At 42.6% G+C, this 15,740-nt stretch overlaps 1 protein-coding gene across 1 annotated transcript in view; it reads right to left on the reverse strand.

Moving 5' to 3' along the window:
* Nucleotides 1-15,740, reverse strand: part of MCC (MCC regulator of WNT signaling pathway) — a 415,517-nt gene that overhangs the window by 339,976 nt on the left and 59,801 nt on the right. Inside the window, exons 2-3 of the mRNA XM_040343573.1 lie at nt 8,479-8,717; nt 4,285-4,493 (exon numbers count right to left, since the gene is read on the reverse strand). Coding sequence (XP_040199507.1) covers nt 4,285-4,493; nt 8,479-8,717 — 448 coding nt within the window. The remainder of the gene's footprint in view (nt 1-4,284; nt 4,494-8,478; nt 8,718-15,740) is intronic.

Raw genomic sequence — 15,740 nt, forward strand, 5'->3', positions numbered from 1 at the left:
GATTTCATTTTAACAGGAGTCTGAAGACTTTTTTTTTTTTAATTTTCTGCAGAAATATGTTAACAGCCTAATTTATTAATCCGATTCACGATAAGTAATTTGTACATGAGTAATTTTTTTTAATCATTATGAATTTTAAGTAAACAAATCACTCAGACGTTACAGTAAAAATACACCTGAAATTTATTTTAAATGGGATTTTAGCAATCTTGCATGTATGTTGTATGATTTTTCACGATTAAATTTCAAGCAGACAATGCCAGATGCTTTTACCAATGTGGCTCAGTTAGATTCAACGCATCATTTTTGGCTGACAATCTGGTGCCTCAAATGTCTGCACCAATATTTTGATATATTGCAGAATTTATTTATTTTGGCACATTAAATTGAAGGCACATTCAGCGCTAGAATAGGAGAGATAATCTAATTTTCATCTTGACAGTATCAACCACATGGATACTATAAATTATGCTTACATTCAGCATAAAAGGCTTCGGGCACGAATGAGGAAAGTTTAGAGCTTAAAGTGTGTCTAAACCAAATATGGAATATACTGCAGCATGCTAATCCTTAGAGAAGGTGGCTACACCAATTTAAAATGTATGTATGTATGTATGTATGTATACACACACACACACACACACACACACACACACACACACACACACACACACACACACACTAAAACCTTGGTTTGAGAGCATTTTGCAAGACAAGCAACATTTTTAAATACATTTTGACTTGATATACAAGTAGCATCATGTCACAACCGAGTATAAAAGAGGACCAAGGCGCCTCCAAGTGTAGAAATATGGTTACATTTAATGAAGGTACAACATTTAGTAAGTCACATGGTTGACGATTAAAACAGGCACATCCAAGTATGCAGGAATCGGGGTAAATCTGTCCACATGGACCATCCTCCGCACTGCCATCGACGTTATCCCTTCCACGATGCGCTCCACAAGAGCTTAAAGTCACACTTTCAAATTGCTCTTCTGCAGAGTAGTCTTCCTGGCCACGATTGCAGACTGACAGCAGTGAGAGCCGGCGGTGCAGAGGATCGTCTATCGACAGGATATACCCCAGATGCCTACATACACATAAGATGTGCTTTTTTTAATCATCAACCATGAGAGTTGCTAAATGTTGTACCTTCATTAAATGTAAGTCATATTGCTACACTTAGAGGTGCCTCTCTTCTCTTTTATACTCTGTAGCTCTTCTAGATTTGGCATCTAATCCCCTTGTGGAGGTGGCCATTTGTGGATGGACATTTTATGGAAACACAATTATCACATAATTACTATAATCTTTTTATATGGACTATAAACTGAAGAAGGACTTAAGAATACATGGTTGTGGAAGGCATCATCTGAGTTTCCATTATTTCTTATGGGGAAATTCACTTTGAATTACAAGCATGTTTCTGGAAAGAATTATGCTTGCAATCCAAGGTTTTACTGTACAGTTATCCATAAAAATAAAAAACACACAAAACCTTCCAGTAGGCCAACCTCAAGGGTTAATTGCTTAGTCAAGGGGGCAGGGCTGTATCATGGCCTAGGCCAACAAGGCCCAGGACTAGGACAGCACATTGCAGGGGGGCAGCATGGAAAGAGTCTGTTAGTGTAGCGCCAGTCTTATGGGGCGTACTGGACAGAGAGGCAAATTAGTCTAGTGCCCCCATAAAGCAGCTACACCGCTTCCGGCCAGCATTCCGCAACTGTGGGGGGGGGGGGAGCTTTTAATTTTGACTGTCCTATTATCCTGAACCACAAACGTTCCTCACTGCGATATGTATTTTCTGCTGCACCATTGGCACGGTTATATCTTCTTAGTCCTCTCCATAACATTTTCAGAATTTTGTACCTAAAGTAGAACTATAGGCAACACTTTTGTTTTAGGGAAGGGCGGGTCTTAAACAGCAAGGGGTGTGGCCTTGACAGGAAGGGTTGGGTCATATTTAAATTAGGGGGTGCACGAGTTTAGTCGGGCCTAGGGCAGCACAAAACCTAAATACACCACTGCTAGGGGGAATATTTTTTTTTTAAACTTGTGCCCGGTTTCAGCAGGGTCCATCCAGCACAGCGACTGCCCCCCCCCCCCCCCGCTGCTGCTTTGCAAACTGCCACCAGATTTGTCATTAACCATGTGACTAGAGCTGAGCTTTGGGGTGAAGAATTCTCTGCAGGAGAGAGGGGTTAGTAAAATTGCCTGTACAATAACCCACCAGGCAGAACAAGCATTTAACCTTTACAGTGCAGGTCACAAGGGCAGATATTCTAATTTTCATGGAGTCGAGTTAACCATGGAGTGCGACAGGCAGTGCTGGCTGTCACGCTCGGCAAACCAAGTCAAATCTGCAAATGGCAAAGCAAAGGATTATGGTCATGGCAGGTGTATAACCACTCCAGCTGCAAGGTATTTACTGTAGGGGGGACGGTACAATCGGGGACCAACCCCGTGTTTAACACCCTTGTCAACCGGGCCTAAGTGTCTTCTAGTGCCTACATCAGACTGAATGACTAAATCACCTGAGACTTTTCCCACCCATGCAAAAAAGGGCAGAGATTGATGTCAGGCAACAAATTTAAACAAAAAAAAAAAAAGAATGGGTTGCATTAACAATTTTTTATTTTTTTGCGCCTTCTTGACTTCAAGCTGGCAATTCCTATCTGTTCTTTGTTAATTAGACTTCTGACACTTGTAATTTAAGACTGCAGTCCTTTGGGAATAACAGGCAAAATTTCCTCACCATAAGTTCCCAAAATGAAAAGGCAGACACTCTCTCAGCCTGATGTTCATTAGAATTTTAAATATGCTCTAATAGACGGAAATGTACACTGCAGAAAATTACTGCTATCATTTAAACAAATCAGTCTCTGCAAAATGTGTGGAATTTCAATTACATTCGCAAAACCACAACAGAAAGATGGAAATTTGCTAAAACCTAAAGATTGGACATAATTAAGCGTGCAATAATGTAATATTACACAGTTCAATCAGGATTCAGTATCCCTCAGTCACAGATTAACATTTCCAAAAAGACATTTATTTAAAGAAATAAACCCCAGATGACTTCCATGCTGTATAGTGACATTCACTTTGTACAGCATTATCATAAAGGAAGCTCAATGGCAGACATTCAAAAATTGGAAAACATCAAATCATTAGAATAAAACAAATCACTATCTACTTCTCCACCTAGGCAGGGCATTATGCCAGCTCAATGGCCCATTGCTTGGATCTCTATCCTCCGTCCCCCAGCCAGCCAAGCTGAAAAATGTCTAACTTTTACCATTATTCTTTTAAATGTGCACATCCAACAATAAAACATGCATCACTATCAACTTCTCCATCCAGAAAGGTATCACGCCAGCTACCTGGGTCCTGGTACAAGTTCAATGCAAGAGCCTTCTCCCCTAGCCATACAGGCCCAGGGCGGTCTTTAATGTTGATTGGAACCTGAGCAAAACAATTCTGGGGCCCCCTCCCTGCTCTGAGACATACAATAAATATCAGCTAGACTTAAAATCAATTTACTGTGTCAGATCAGACAGTGATTGTGATAAGTTGCCAGAGGTTACAGCATATTACCACTTATTAACTGGTTGCTAGAGGTTACAGCACACATTACGGCTCACTAATTAGTTGCTAAAGGTTACAGCACATGATTTCCGCTTGTTGATTGGTTGCTAGAGGTTACTGTACAGTAATACTGCTCACTGATTGGTTGCTAGGGGTTACAGCACATCATATCTTCACTGCAGAGGGGCATGATATACATATGAATGCCGCCTTTATTTACACATGAATGCTGCCGGCCTCAGCTATTTACTAGTCACTATTTACATATGAATGACAGTTATTTACATGTACACGCAGGGTCTGCAGGTGAGTCACCTGTACACAATAGGGCAGAGCTGGGCAGCATTAGCAGCAGCACTTCACACTGAGATATCAGGACACAGCACAGGACTAAAAACTTCAAGGGACAAGGGAATTTAAACTGGGATAGCTGGCAAGTATGAGGCAGCTGCTTTGGGCCCCACAACAATGACAGCTGCCCCTTTTGCCTGCCTTAAAGACAGCACTGTACAGGCCCAATCCCCCCCACCATTTTCTGGTTTACAAAAAAACAACGAATATAATTTCTCCACTTAGTTGCTGCTGCAAAAGAGCTTAAACCACAGAGAAGCCCATATACTAAGCTCATAATAAAATATCCTCCTACCTTGGTAGAGACAATAAAATGGAAGCATTAGACAGGGCTTCACTTACAGTATTGGCAAGTTCCAGGTAGCTTCCTCCAACATTGTTGCCGAGACAGGAGCTTTGAGAAAGAAGCCTTTGTAAAGCTGCTTGCGTTGTTGCTTTACCCCCAAATTCCAAAAACTTCTGCATGATGGTATGATTCTGCGGGTCAGGGCTCTGGAGGTCTCGTGCTCCAGAATCATACTCCCAACTCTCTCTAGCTCCTGATAGAGCTCCTGCATTATAAGGAACAAACGCAATTAGTAATGTTGGCCGTTTTGTGCAAGCTATGGTTTTTATGGAGGAATGTGCGTTTTTGTCTGAACTAGGTAAATAAATCGGTCCTTCCAGGTATATAGGAGCATACGATATACTCATTAAGCAAGGCTTGGACCTAAACAACTAAAAACGCCAAGCCTCAACACTTTCACACGAGAAGGATTAACCCTGTTTAAGCCCCGAAAGGGATAGCAGTATGGTGAGCGACAGAGCAGCAAAGGATTGCATGAAGGTAAATCCAGTGGGGCAATTCCTCTTACAAGAGACCCTGTAACTTTGCCCCATCCAGTCTCCTTAAACTAAAGGCTACTTTGCTAAAAATGTTTCTATGCACAGCAATTTTTTATTTAAATGAGAATACTTATTTGAAACACCGCTCGCGCATGCGCAGTGGGTGCCCGGCCGTGAAGCCGAAAGCTGTCACGGCCGGGTGCTCACACTTAGAATGAAGACGCCGGTCGGAGAGGGGGGGGGGGAAGAGGAGCGAAGCCCACGGCCGGCACGTCGCTGGAACCATGGAGCAGGTAAGTGTCCATTTATTAAAAGCCAGCAGCTACACTTTTTGTAGCTGCTGACTTTTAATAAACATAAAAAAAGTCTGGAACTCCCCTTTAACACAGTCTGTGTTAAAGAATCCCTCTCGCAGAGCTATTGTGTTCTCCCGGTGGGTGGGCATTGGAACTGTCTGAGGGAACACAGCGATTATGACTAATGGCTAGAGCCACTGGCAATAATTGCATCCTTAAAATCCAACATGCTTGTTGTACTAAAGTGGATTGACAGATCGACTTGGGTACAATAAGCATGTCATACATGCTTTGAATCTTGGCTGGTCCTTGCTGCACTGGCCTAGAATTGAACCATCTATGACCGGCTTTAGATAATATATAAAAGGTGAATTTTCTTCCTGTACACATACAATAAAGATATTTAGGAAAGACTGGGTGTTGTTTGGATTCATGACTTTCAGACTGTTTATACCAGCATAAGGACTCTGATGAAACTACTGTAGCTCCAAAATAAAAGAAGTAATCAGCAAAATGTGTTTGTGTGTCACTACATTGGTACATTAAATGTGTTTAAAACTGTGCAAAAGTTATACTGTTAAAAAAAAAAAAGTACAAAAAAGGACTGAGCTACCCTTTAACATACTTCCAAGTGCCTTACTGTTCTACCATGCTTGACACCATATAGCCTGTTAAGAAAAAGTCCTGGCTGCATCCAGATTTTACTTCACACGCCATTTGGCCCAACCATTTCTATGACCGTTTCATATTTGTGGCAGCCCCTAGCCATTCAGGAGTAAATGCTTAAAAAGGAAAGTATTTTAGTAGGTGAGTGTCACTCAAGGAGGTGGAAGGGAGCATTTAAAAAAAGGACAATTTTAACTGGCGCTAGCCATAAAAGGTTTGAATTTCCAAAAATAATTTAAAATCTCAAACTGTCAGGCGGCTGCATACTTTCAGCTGAAGTTGCTGTTTGGGTATTCTCACACCTGCAAAGTAAAGTTGCCTTTAAAAGTGTCATTAAACTCAATGCAACAGATTTGTATAAATCATTAGGAAAGGAAATGCTACAGTCTATAGGTCTCAAAACAATCTTATTACCAAGTACTTATTTTCTTATGCTTAATACTGTGGTCACAAGAGGTTTGGGTACTTGCTCTGTACTGCAATGCAAGAAGGGCGAGTGGAGAAAGCGTAGGCAGATTTTGTGCTGATTGATAACCTCGGTCATACTCCTGAGCCTACATAAGTAAAAGCGGGAGGAGGGAGAAGGAGGAGATGTCAGGGCACCTGCTGGAACTACCCCACAAGATGACAGTCACGTGGGCCGATTTCTAGACAAAGAAACAAGAAGAGCACCGCTTCTGAACAGGGATCTTTCAGGGCATGCACACAGAGTGGGAACAAAGGATAACCAGGATTAACTGCCATTCTGTTGCCACTCTGAATAGGGCAATACAGTGAAATAGCAGAATCAACCAGGTACTTCATAACAATCACAAAATGCATAATTGAAGAAGTTGTGCAGATCTGTAGAATTAGCATTTTTACACAGTGAGGGAAAAAAAAAAAAAAGTAAAAATTTTGTACGTTTGCCCACTGACAAAGAAATGGTCAGTCTAATTTTAATGGTAGGTTGATTTTAACAGTGAGACAACAAAAATAGCCTGAAAAACACATAAAAAAAAAAAAGTTATAAATTGATTTGCATTTTAATGAGTGAAAGTAGTATTTGATTCCCTATCAGCAAGATTTAAGGCTTCCAGGTGGCTTCTATACAGGTAATGAACTGAGATTAGGCGCACTCCTAAACTCAGTTTGTTACCTGTATAAAACACACCTGTTCACAGACACAATCAAATACCAATCTCTCCACCATGACCAAGACCAAAGAGCTGTCCAAGGATTTCAGGGACAAGATTGTAGACCTACACAAGGCTGGAATGTGCTACAAAGCCCAATCGCCAAGCAGCTTGGTGAGAGGGTGACAACAGTTATTTGTTTCTTCCATTTGTGAATAAATCGCATTAACCGTCAATCTCCCTCGGTCTGGGGTTCCATGCAAGATCTCACCTCGTGGAGTTTCAACGATCACGAGAACTGTGAGGAATCAGCCCAGAACTACACGGGAGAAACTTGTCAAACTCAAAAAAGCTGGGACCATAGTCACCAAGAAAACAATCGTTAGACTATGCCGTGAAGGATTGAAATCCTTCAGCGCCCGCAAGACCCCCTGCTCAAGAAAGCACATGTACAGGCCGTCTGAAGTTAGCTAATGAACATCTGAATGATACAGAGGAGAACTGGGTGAAAGTGTTGTGATCAGATGAGACCAAAATCAAGCTCTTGGCATCAACTCAACTCGCCGTGTCTGGAGAAGGAGGAATGTCGCCTATGCCCCCAAAGAACACCATCCCCACCACCAAACATGGAGATGAAAACATTATGCTTTGGGGATGTTTTTCTGCTAAGGGCACAGGACAACTTCAAGGCATCAAAAAGGACAAATTTACAGGGCCATGTACTGTAAAATCTTGGGTGAAAACCTCCTTCCCTCGGCCAGGGCATGAGGGAAGGAAGTTTTCCAGGAGGTTTCATGGATGGGTATTCCAGCATGAAAAATTACCCAAAAAACATGGCCAAAACAACAAAAGGAGTGGCTCAAGAAGAAGCACATCAAGGTCCTGGAGTAGCCTAGTAAATCTTCAGGCCTTGATCTCATAGAAAATATGTGGAGGGAGCTAAAAGGTTTAAGTTACCATACGTCAGCCTCTAAAACCTTAATGACTTTGAGAGGATCTGCAAAGAGGAGTGGGAGAAAATCTCTGCTGAGATGTGTGCAAACCTGGTGGCCAACTACAGAAACCTCTAACCTCCGATTGCCACCAAGTTGCAAGTTATGTTTTGCGAAGGGGTCAAGTTATTTCCTCATTAAAATGCAGATCAATTCATAAACTTTATTGAAATGCGTTTTTCTGGATATTTTTGTTTTTCGGTCCCTCACTGTTAAAATAAACCGACCATTAAGATTATAGACTGATCATTTCTCTGCCAGTGGGCAAACGTACAAAATCAGCAGGGGATCAAATACATTTTTCCCCCTCACTGTAATGAGGACAAAATAAAAAGTGGGGTTTAATAACACCAAGACAAATCAGTCTTCGTAATGAGTACTTTTTCTGAAGCACTTATTTTTAGTGCCCACCTGCATTATTTTCACTGTGACGGGAATGACTTGCTGATATTAAAAAATGCTTATTTTGTTAAAAAAAAAATTGACAGGAAAAAAAAAAAAACACACACAAAAAAAAATTGGCAATCCTCAACTTTTTTTTATGACTAAAGCGTCTTAAAGATTTAAAAAAATGCAACCGCAGCAGCACCATAATCCAAATACTAGTAGCATTTCATTAATGCACAAAAGCGTAAGACCCACCTAAGCTGTGATCACTTCCAGTTGGCCAGGAGGTGATTCGATCACGTAGTTTTTTGTTTTTGCAGGAGTCATCAGACAGGTCCACCTCCTCCTTTCGGATTTCACGCACAAGCTGCATACGACATTTGCTAAAATCTTGAAATGATATCTTCCCATGTTCGTCGGCCCCAAGCTGATGCATGATTTCAACCACCGAATCCTCCATGTTCAGCTGGCGGCAAACCATTAATAAATCATTCCTGGAAAAGAGATTAAACAGGGCTTTGTCACGGTGCCAAAAAACTGTTGACCCCATTCAGTGCATGCTTTCAAACAAGAGCTCACACTGACTGTGTACATCTTAGAGGCCTGCAGTTCTATCAATCTCACAGGTAAACATCACAGTAGAAAATTCTGCACGACTTATCTATTAACAGAGCAAGAACTGAGATAGGTTTTAAATCCTATATTGATATAGAGTAACCGCCAACAATTATTTCAAATGTTGGCATGCCTTCATGTTTAACCACTTGCTTACTAGGCACTTAAACCCCCCTTCTGCCCAGACCAATTTTCAGCGCTGATGCACTTTGAATGACAATTGCGCGGTCATACAACACTGTACCCAAATGAAATTTTTTAAATTTTTTTTATTATTTATTATATTTTGTTATAAAATGTTGCAAACAGGTAATTTTTCTCCTTCGTTGATGTACTCTGATGAGGCTGCACTGGTGGGCACCAATGGGCTGCACTGGTGGGTGGCAATAATGGGCACTGCTGAGACATTGATTAGGCGACACTGGCAGGCGGTGGGCACAGATGAGGCAGAATTGCCTCTTCCTCTTCGGGACCGATGTCCCTTGCAGACAAGCCGGTGATCTGCCTTTTTGTCCCCTTATGCCATTAGGGTGAGGAGAAAAAAAAATACAATTACCGTTCCTTTTTTTACATCACGTGATCAGCTGTCAATGGCTGACAGCTGATCACGTAGTAAGGGGCCGGGACCGGCCCCTTACACGGATCTGTGATCACCCGAGTCTCCATGACTCAGTGATCACAGCCCAGGGGGCGCACGTTGCGCGTGCAAAGGGGAGGACGTCCAGGGACGCCCTCCCGGCAATTGAGCGACGAGCTGTAGACGTCTTTCGACTACAGCGCGGGGGCGAACTGGTTAACTACAGTCGAGCTGGAGCATATAACTAGACAATGACTGATACTTTTTAAAACTTAAAGTAGACAATATCCATAGTCTCCAAAAATAATCCATAAGCATCCACCACTTAAAGTGGTTCTAAAGCATCATTTTATTTCTTTTTTTTTTTACCTTTACCACCTATGCATGAAGGTCCCCCCTAATCTTCACCTGAGCCTCATTGCGATCAAGCAATGTACATGACAGCCTCGGCTCTCCAAGGACTATCTCCCCTCTTTGGCTGAAACAGCAGCGGGAGCCATTGGCTCTCACTGCTGTCAAATCACAGCCAGCGAGCCAATGTAAAGTGGGGCTGTGGCAGAGTTGTGGCTCAGTGTCTGAATAGACACGCACAGAGCAGCAGCAGCTCTGCTCGGGTGCCCCCACAGAAAGCGGTTTGCTCTTGGTGCACTCAGCAGAAGGGAGGGGTCAGGAGCACCAGCAGGGGACCCAAGAAGAGGAGGATTGGGACTGCACCGTGCAAAACCAATGCACAGAGCAGGCAAGTATGACATGTTTATTTTTTTAAAAGAAAAAACTTGACTAATTTTTTTTTTTCATTAAAATGGTTTGCGAGTGTGTTTTTCTCATCCTCTGCAAGCTCTTTAACTCATTTCCCCCCGTTTGGATAGCGCAGTGCGTGTTAATGTACACTGCTCTATGCATACTACAAATCTTGAAGTTCACAGTCCATCTTGGGAACTAGAACAGAGGATGGCTACATTACTATACACAAAATGTAGCCACGATCTAACAGGAAGGCAGATCACATAAAAAAAAAAAAAAAAAAAAAAAAAAGAGATTTTTTTTTTAAACCCGAGTTTAGTGTCACTAACATTTAGGTAGAAATTGGTATCGCCGCTGACTGGTCTGCCAAAGGGGTTTGGGTTACTGACATTCAGGCAGAGCTGGCCAATCAGGACCACTGCCTGAATAATGCTTCCCATTAGCAAAGGTTGGAGGTCTCAGCCAATACTCTCTCAGAGCAAGTTTTTCATACGTTTAAGCACTTGACAACCGCACTATAGCCAAATGATGGCTACAGCGTGGCCAGCTAGTTCTGGGAGGCTGTCATATGAGGACCTTCAGTGATTGCGCCTGCCGCCGATCACAGATGGAGGTAAAGAGCAAATCAGTGGCTCTTTATCACGTGATCAGTTGTGTCCAATCACAGCTGATCATGAATGTAAATAGAAGGCGGTTCTCAGCACTCCTTTCCTCACGCACAGAGTGAGGAAGGGAGCAGAGAGACGATAACCAGCTTCTGTAAAAGGGACATGTACACCGATAATCAGGGCACGGATTATCAGTGTCCCGATTATCAGTGCAGTCCCAACAGTGCTGCCAATCTGTGCCCACCAGTGCAATAAAAACCACAGTGGTGATTAAATACCACCAAAGAAAAGCTCTATTTGTGTGAAAAAAAAATGATCAAAATTTTGACTGGGTAGTGTTGCATGACCGCACAATTATTCAAATTGCGTCAGTGTTGAAGGCTGAAAATTGTCCTGGACAGGAAGGGATGACATCCATCCAATCGACCCCCCCCCCCTTTTTAAGTACTGCATTCACTTTTTGAAATTTTCCCTCTCGACCACCCCAATATTATCATGAGGCTTATCTCCTCTGGCCTTTTTAGCTGTGCTCTACATACACTCACTCTAGCATCAGCAGAATATCATTGTTCTAGTCCAGGTCCATGATTTTGACAACATTTTATTATGTCTGCTCAATGTGTGCCGGCATGGTGATTAAAGAGTCTTCGACAGTGGGTTAGGTGGCGGCTTGACACAGGAGGACAACTGGGAGACCACTGTCCCCTATAATTGGAAGTACCTGAGCAAGCACCTTTAAGCCGATCACCAGGTATTCTTAAAGCGTTTGTTAACCCCCCCCCCCAAAAAATGGAGCCTGCTCCTTTAAAGCATGTCCCGTGTCATTTGATCCCTTCCAACACCTAAAAAACCTGGCTGATCCTGACAGTTTCTCCCCACCCCTCTGTAAAATTACTACAGTGAGTCATGGCTGCCGAGACCAGACATCGTGGTCAGTTTATATGCCTCTGTCATCAGAAGCCTGCTATCTGCTCTCCTCTCTGCTCCTGGATCCTCCTCCCCCTCCCCTCTCTGTGTGTGACCCACCCCTCCCCCCTCATGCTGCTCCCATAACACTAGCCTGTATGCACCATCAGCACTGCCTCCTATTGCAGTGTCCCCCTATTTAAATTATTTTTAAAATATAAAATGCTGAAAATACCTAAATTTAAGAGCAAAAATTACCATCACATGACCAGCCAGCTCTCTCCACCCCTCCCAACATCAGCAGAGGAATCTTAGCCCCACCTGTGCATCTCTGAGAAGAGAAAGGGAGAAAGCTGGCTGGTCATGTGATCGCAATCTCTGCAGTGAAATTAGGTATTTGTAGCATTTATTTTTTATAAATTACACACACAGGGGGGGGGGGATACTGCAATAGGAGGCAGTGCTGATGGATTATACAGGTTAGAGTGGCTTAACAACCATTTTAAACAAAAAGCTACAGTACATATTTAAGAGACTAAAAACAATTATGGAAAATACATTAATGAATTAAAAGTGGAAATTAAATTTTAGTGAGTGGGTTTTGAGCCACTTTAAAGATTCCATCACCGTATTTTCTAACATCTGCTAATAACATTTATTTTTCACTATCTCTACTATATCCACTTACACTAGTCTCCATTGCTGCAGGAGACTATACAGAGTTATCAGCGTGTTTATATCACAGTAATTCAACACTTGCTGGAGTAGTAAAACCTGTAGAGAAGCAAAATTGCCATAAAATTTTAGCACTACATAATCCTCCCCCCACCACTTTTCCATAGCATATGGAAGAGTTGGTCTGTACCCCCAAAGACATTTCCTACTTACATTGAGATAACACTGCAGAATGCATATGACAGCATGAGATTTCTGGCAGGATCAACAGGTATTAAGCACTTATCAGATGGAAAAGACAACATTTCAAAGTTATATCAACTTTGACCAAAAAAAAAAAATGTCATTGTTTGGATTTACATGCGCTTTGATTGGATCAGTGCTTTCCTTCCTCTCCCAGTTTGTGGGTTTGCCCAAATAAATGTTGCGATTGTTTAAGAGCCGGTTCACACTGGGGCGATCCGACTTCCAGCGCGACTTCCAGAGGCGATTCCGACACGACTTGAATTGTGAACCACAGGGCGATCTGAGGCGATCTGGGGCGATTTATAATTCGCCTCCAGGACAGGGAATGTCAGAAATGGCCAATCAGAGCTACTAAGCTCTTCTGACATCATTCTTCTTCCTGTTTGATTTCTTCTTCCCTGTTCCCTGTTTTCCTGTGTCTAAAATGCTCTCTGTGCGTTACCTAATGGCAGCTGTCATAACAGCTGGTTTGGCAGTATTGACATGCTATTGAGCTAATGTTGTCAAGGATCTATTGCTGTTGTCATGTGAACTTGTGTTCCGATCTGGGATCTATTGTTGTTGGGGGACCTGTTGTTCCTGCCAGGGATCTAGTGTTTTTCAAGGATCTATTGTTCTCATGTGAACTTGTGTTCCGATCAGGGATCTATTGTTGGGGGATCTGTTGTTCCTGCCAGGGATCTAGTGTTGTCAAGGATCTATTGTTGTTGTTATGTGAACTAGTGTTCCGATCAGGGATCTATTGTTGTTCTTGTCATTTGAAGTAGTGTTCCTGTTAGGGATCTACTTTTTTGGGGAATCTATGGTTCCTGTCTGCATCTACTATTGCCAGCATGGGATATACTGTTCCTGCCAGGGGATCTATTGATGCCGGTGTGCTCTATTGTTGCTGTCTTCAAGAGGGAGTTCATGCCGCCATTCTCTGTGCAAACAAGTGGCATGTATGGAACTACAACCAGCATGCCTAGGCAAGAAAAATAGACATATAATAAAAAGGTTAAACTTACTTTTGGCAGTGCGGTCGGTCTCAGACAATATGCCCCAATCCTCAAAGGTCAGGCGAGAAATGTCCAGCCAGGCATTGTCCCTCTTCATTTGGTCCTTGTAAAAGGGGTCCCTCTTGTCGTAGAGGCATGGTCTCTCTTTTACCAGCCTTATAAGGGACTCATTATCCACGGCCTCTTTCCTAACTCTGGCAGCCGTGCTGCAAACAGAGACAACGTACTAAGAAAGTGAAAGTAATCCGTGCCAAGAAGGTGGGGGCTGCCTGGGGACAGGGGAGTACCTGGTGGCTTCTGGGTAAATTCCTCTCTGCTTCTGGCAAAATCGCCTCACTATGAACAGGGATCAGACTTGAAAGCTACTTCCATTGAAATCAATGGGTAGGAATCGCCTACAAGTCGGATTGAAGTCGTACAGGAACTTCTTTTGAAGTCGGATCGCCTTGAGTCGTGTGTATTAACACCACTCCCATTCACTTGCATTGTTTTTCTTGACAGCACGACTTGGGACGACTTGAGGCGATTTCAAGTCGGATCCCAAATCGCCCCAGTGTGAACCGGCTCTAAGAGTTTCGTTTTTTGTTTGTTTTCCTACCACGTTGGTGGGAATCACTACCGTAGCACCATTGAGGTATACTGAGAATGCCAAGCTTAAATGAAAGCATTTATCAGCAAGACAGCTCAACTATGAGCTAACCACACTTGGGCAGATTCTTGATTAACGACCAGGAGTTAGATTCTCAAAACAACTGTTGACACCTATTGTGGCCACATGCCGCCTTTTTCAATTCACACACACTTTACCCCAGTGGTTTTCATTTTGATCCAAATACATTTTGAAATGGCTTATAACTTTATTGCACTTGACATCACTTCACCAGAACTGTTGTATTCAGCACAAACGGTTCAGAAATGTATTTTCTGATAATAGGTTGGTGGTAAAGCATATGGGAGATGAGTGACAAACTGACAACTGATATTGGTGCGATTGTACAGGCGATAATGGTTACAGATTCAGGACTAAAGCCCCTTTCACACGGGCCATCCGATCAGATCCACATGTTAATTTTTCAGGCGAACCTGATCATTGTACTCTACCCTATGGAGCTGCGGATGACAGCAGTGATATGTCAACTGACATACCCTGTGATCCGATCTTTTCCGCCAAATCCAGACAGATAGTGGTCCTATTTTCTATCCGTCTGGCGGATAGGCTATGAGCAGATAGAAAATGGACAGGCGGTCCGTTTTCACCAGATTTTCCCATAGGAGGAGAGTGGGTGTGGTAAATCTCTGCTCTGCATAGTGAGCGGAGACAGACCTGTCTCATCTGCCTGCTTAGCAGAGCAAAATCCCGCTAAGCAAGTAAAGTCTGCCAAACTGAGACGCCCCTATGAAAGGGGCCCAAGGGGTTAGAGTCGATTTGGTTCTATTTAACGCTGCTTAAAAGTTAGTGCACATGAGGTGCTCGCTGGATTTCTGGCAGATCAACTGGTATTTTTTTTCTATGTGGCAGAAGCCAGTGTGACAGGCTGCAGACAAATTTTTTGGGGACCACCATCATGGACGCTGGACATTATATGGCTTATTCCAGGGACATTCTCCACTGAAGACTTGATTTTTAAGACCTTTTTATTGTGTCTCTACAAGCTGCAAACTAGCCCTATACCAGGGCTCAGCAAATACCCTGCTAATATAACCTCTAACCTTATTTGGACATCTAATATAGATGGTTGCCTCCACGTTTACCGCTTTTGCAGTTGACCCTCATGCTAGTAATACAGTCTCAGAGTCTGCTACTACAATATAACCCTTGCTTAAGCTCCTGAGGAAGCACAACAGCATGAAACATGTAGCGATAGAACAACCTACACCAAGCCTTCCTAGATAATGCACCAATGGAATATGGCGGTCACACAATTTTGACTAGGACAAGGCTTTACTATGGTGGTTTAGTTGTGGATAATGGCTTAATATGGGTAGCAAGTTGATATGATTTTAATTGTATTGGAGTTTTAACAAACACTAACAAAACGTATGACACTTTTAAAACAAAAAGGGTTGTACTATGGGCCATGATTTTTCCTCACTCTTATTTTCTATGTGCAGGATTTAAAAAAAAAATAAAAAATTGCCAGGACATAT

This window comes from Rana temporaria, chromosome 1, assembly GCF_905171775.1.
Source record: "Rana temporaria chromosome 1, aRanTem1.1, whole genome shotgun sequence".
In the NCBI taxonomy this organism is placed as follows: Eukaryota; Metazoa; Chordata; class Amphibia; order Anura; family Ranidae; genus Rana; species Rana temporaria.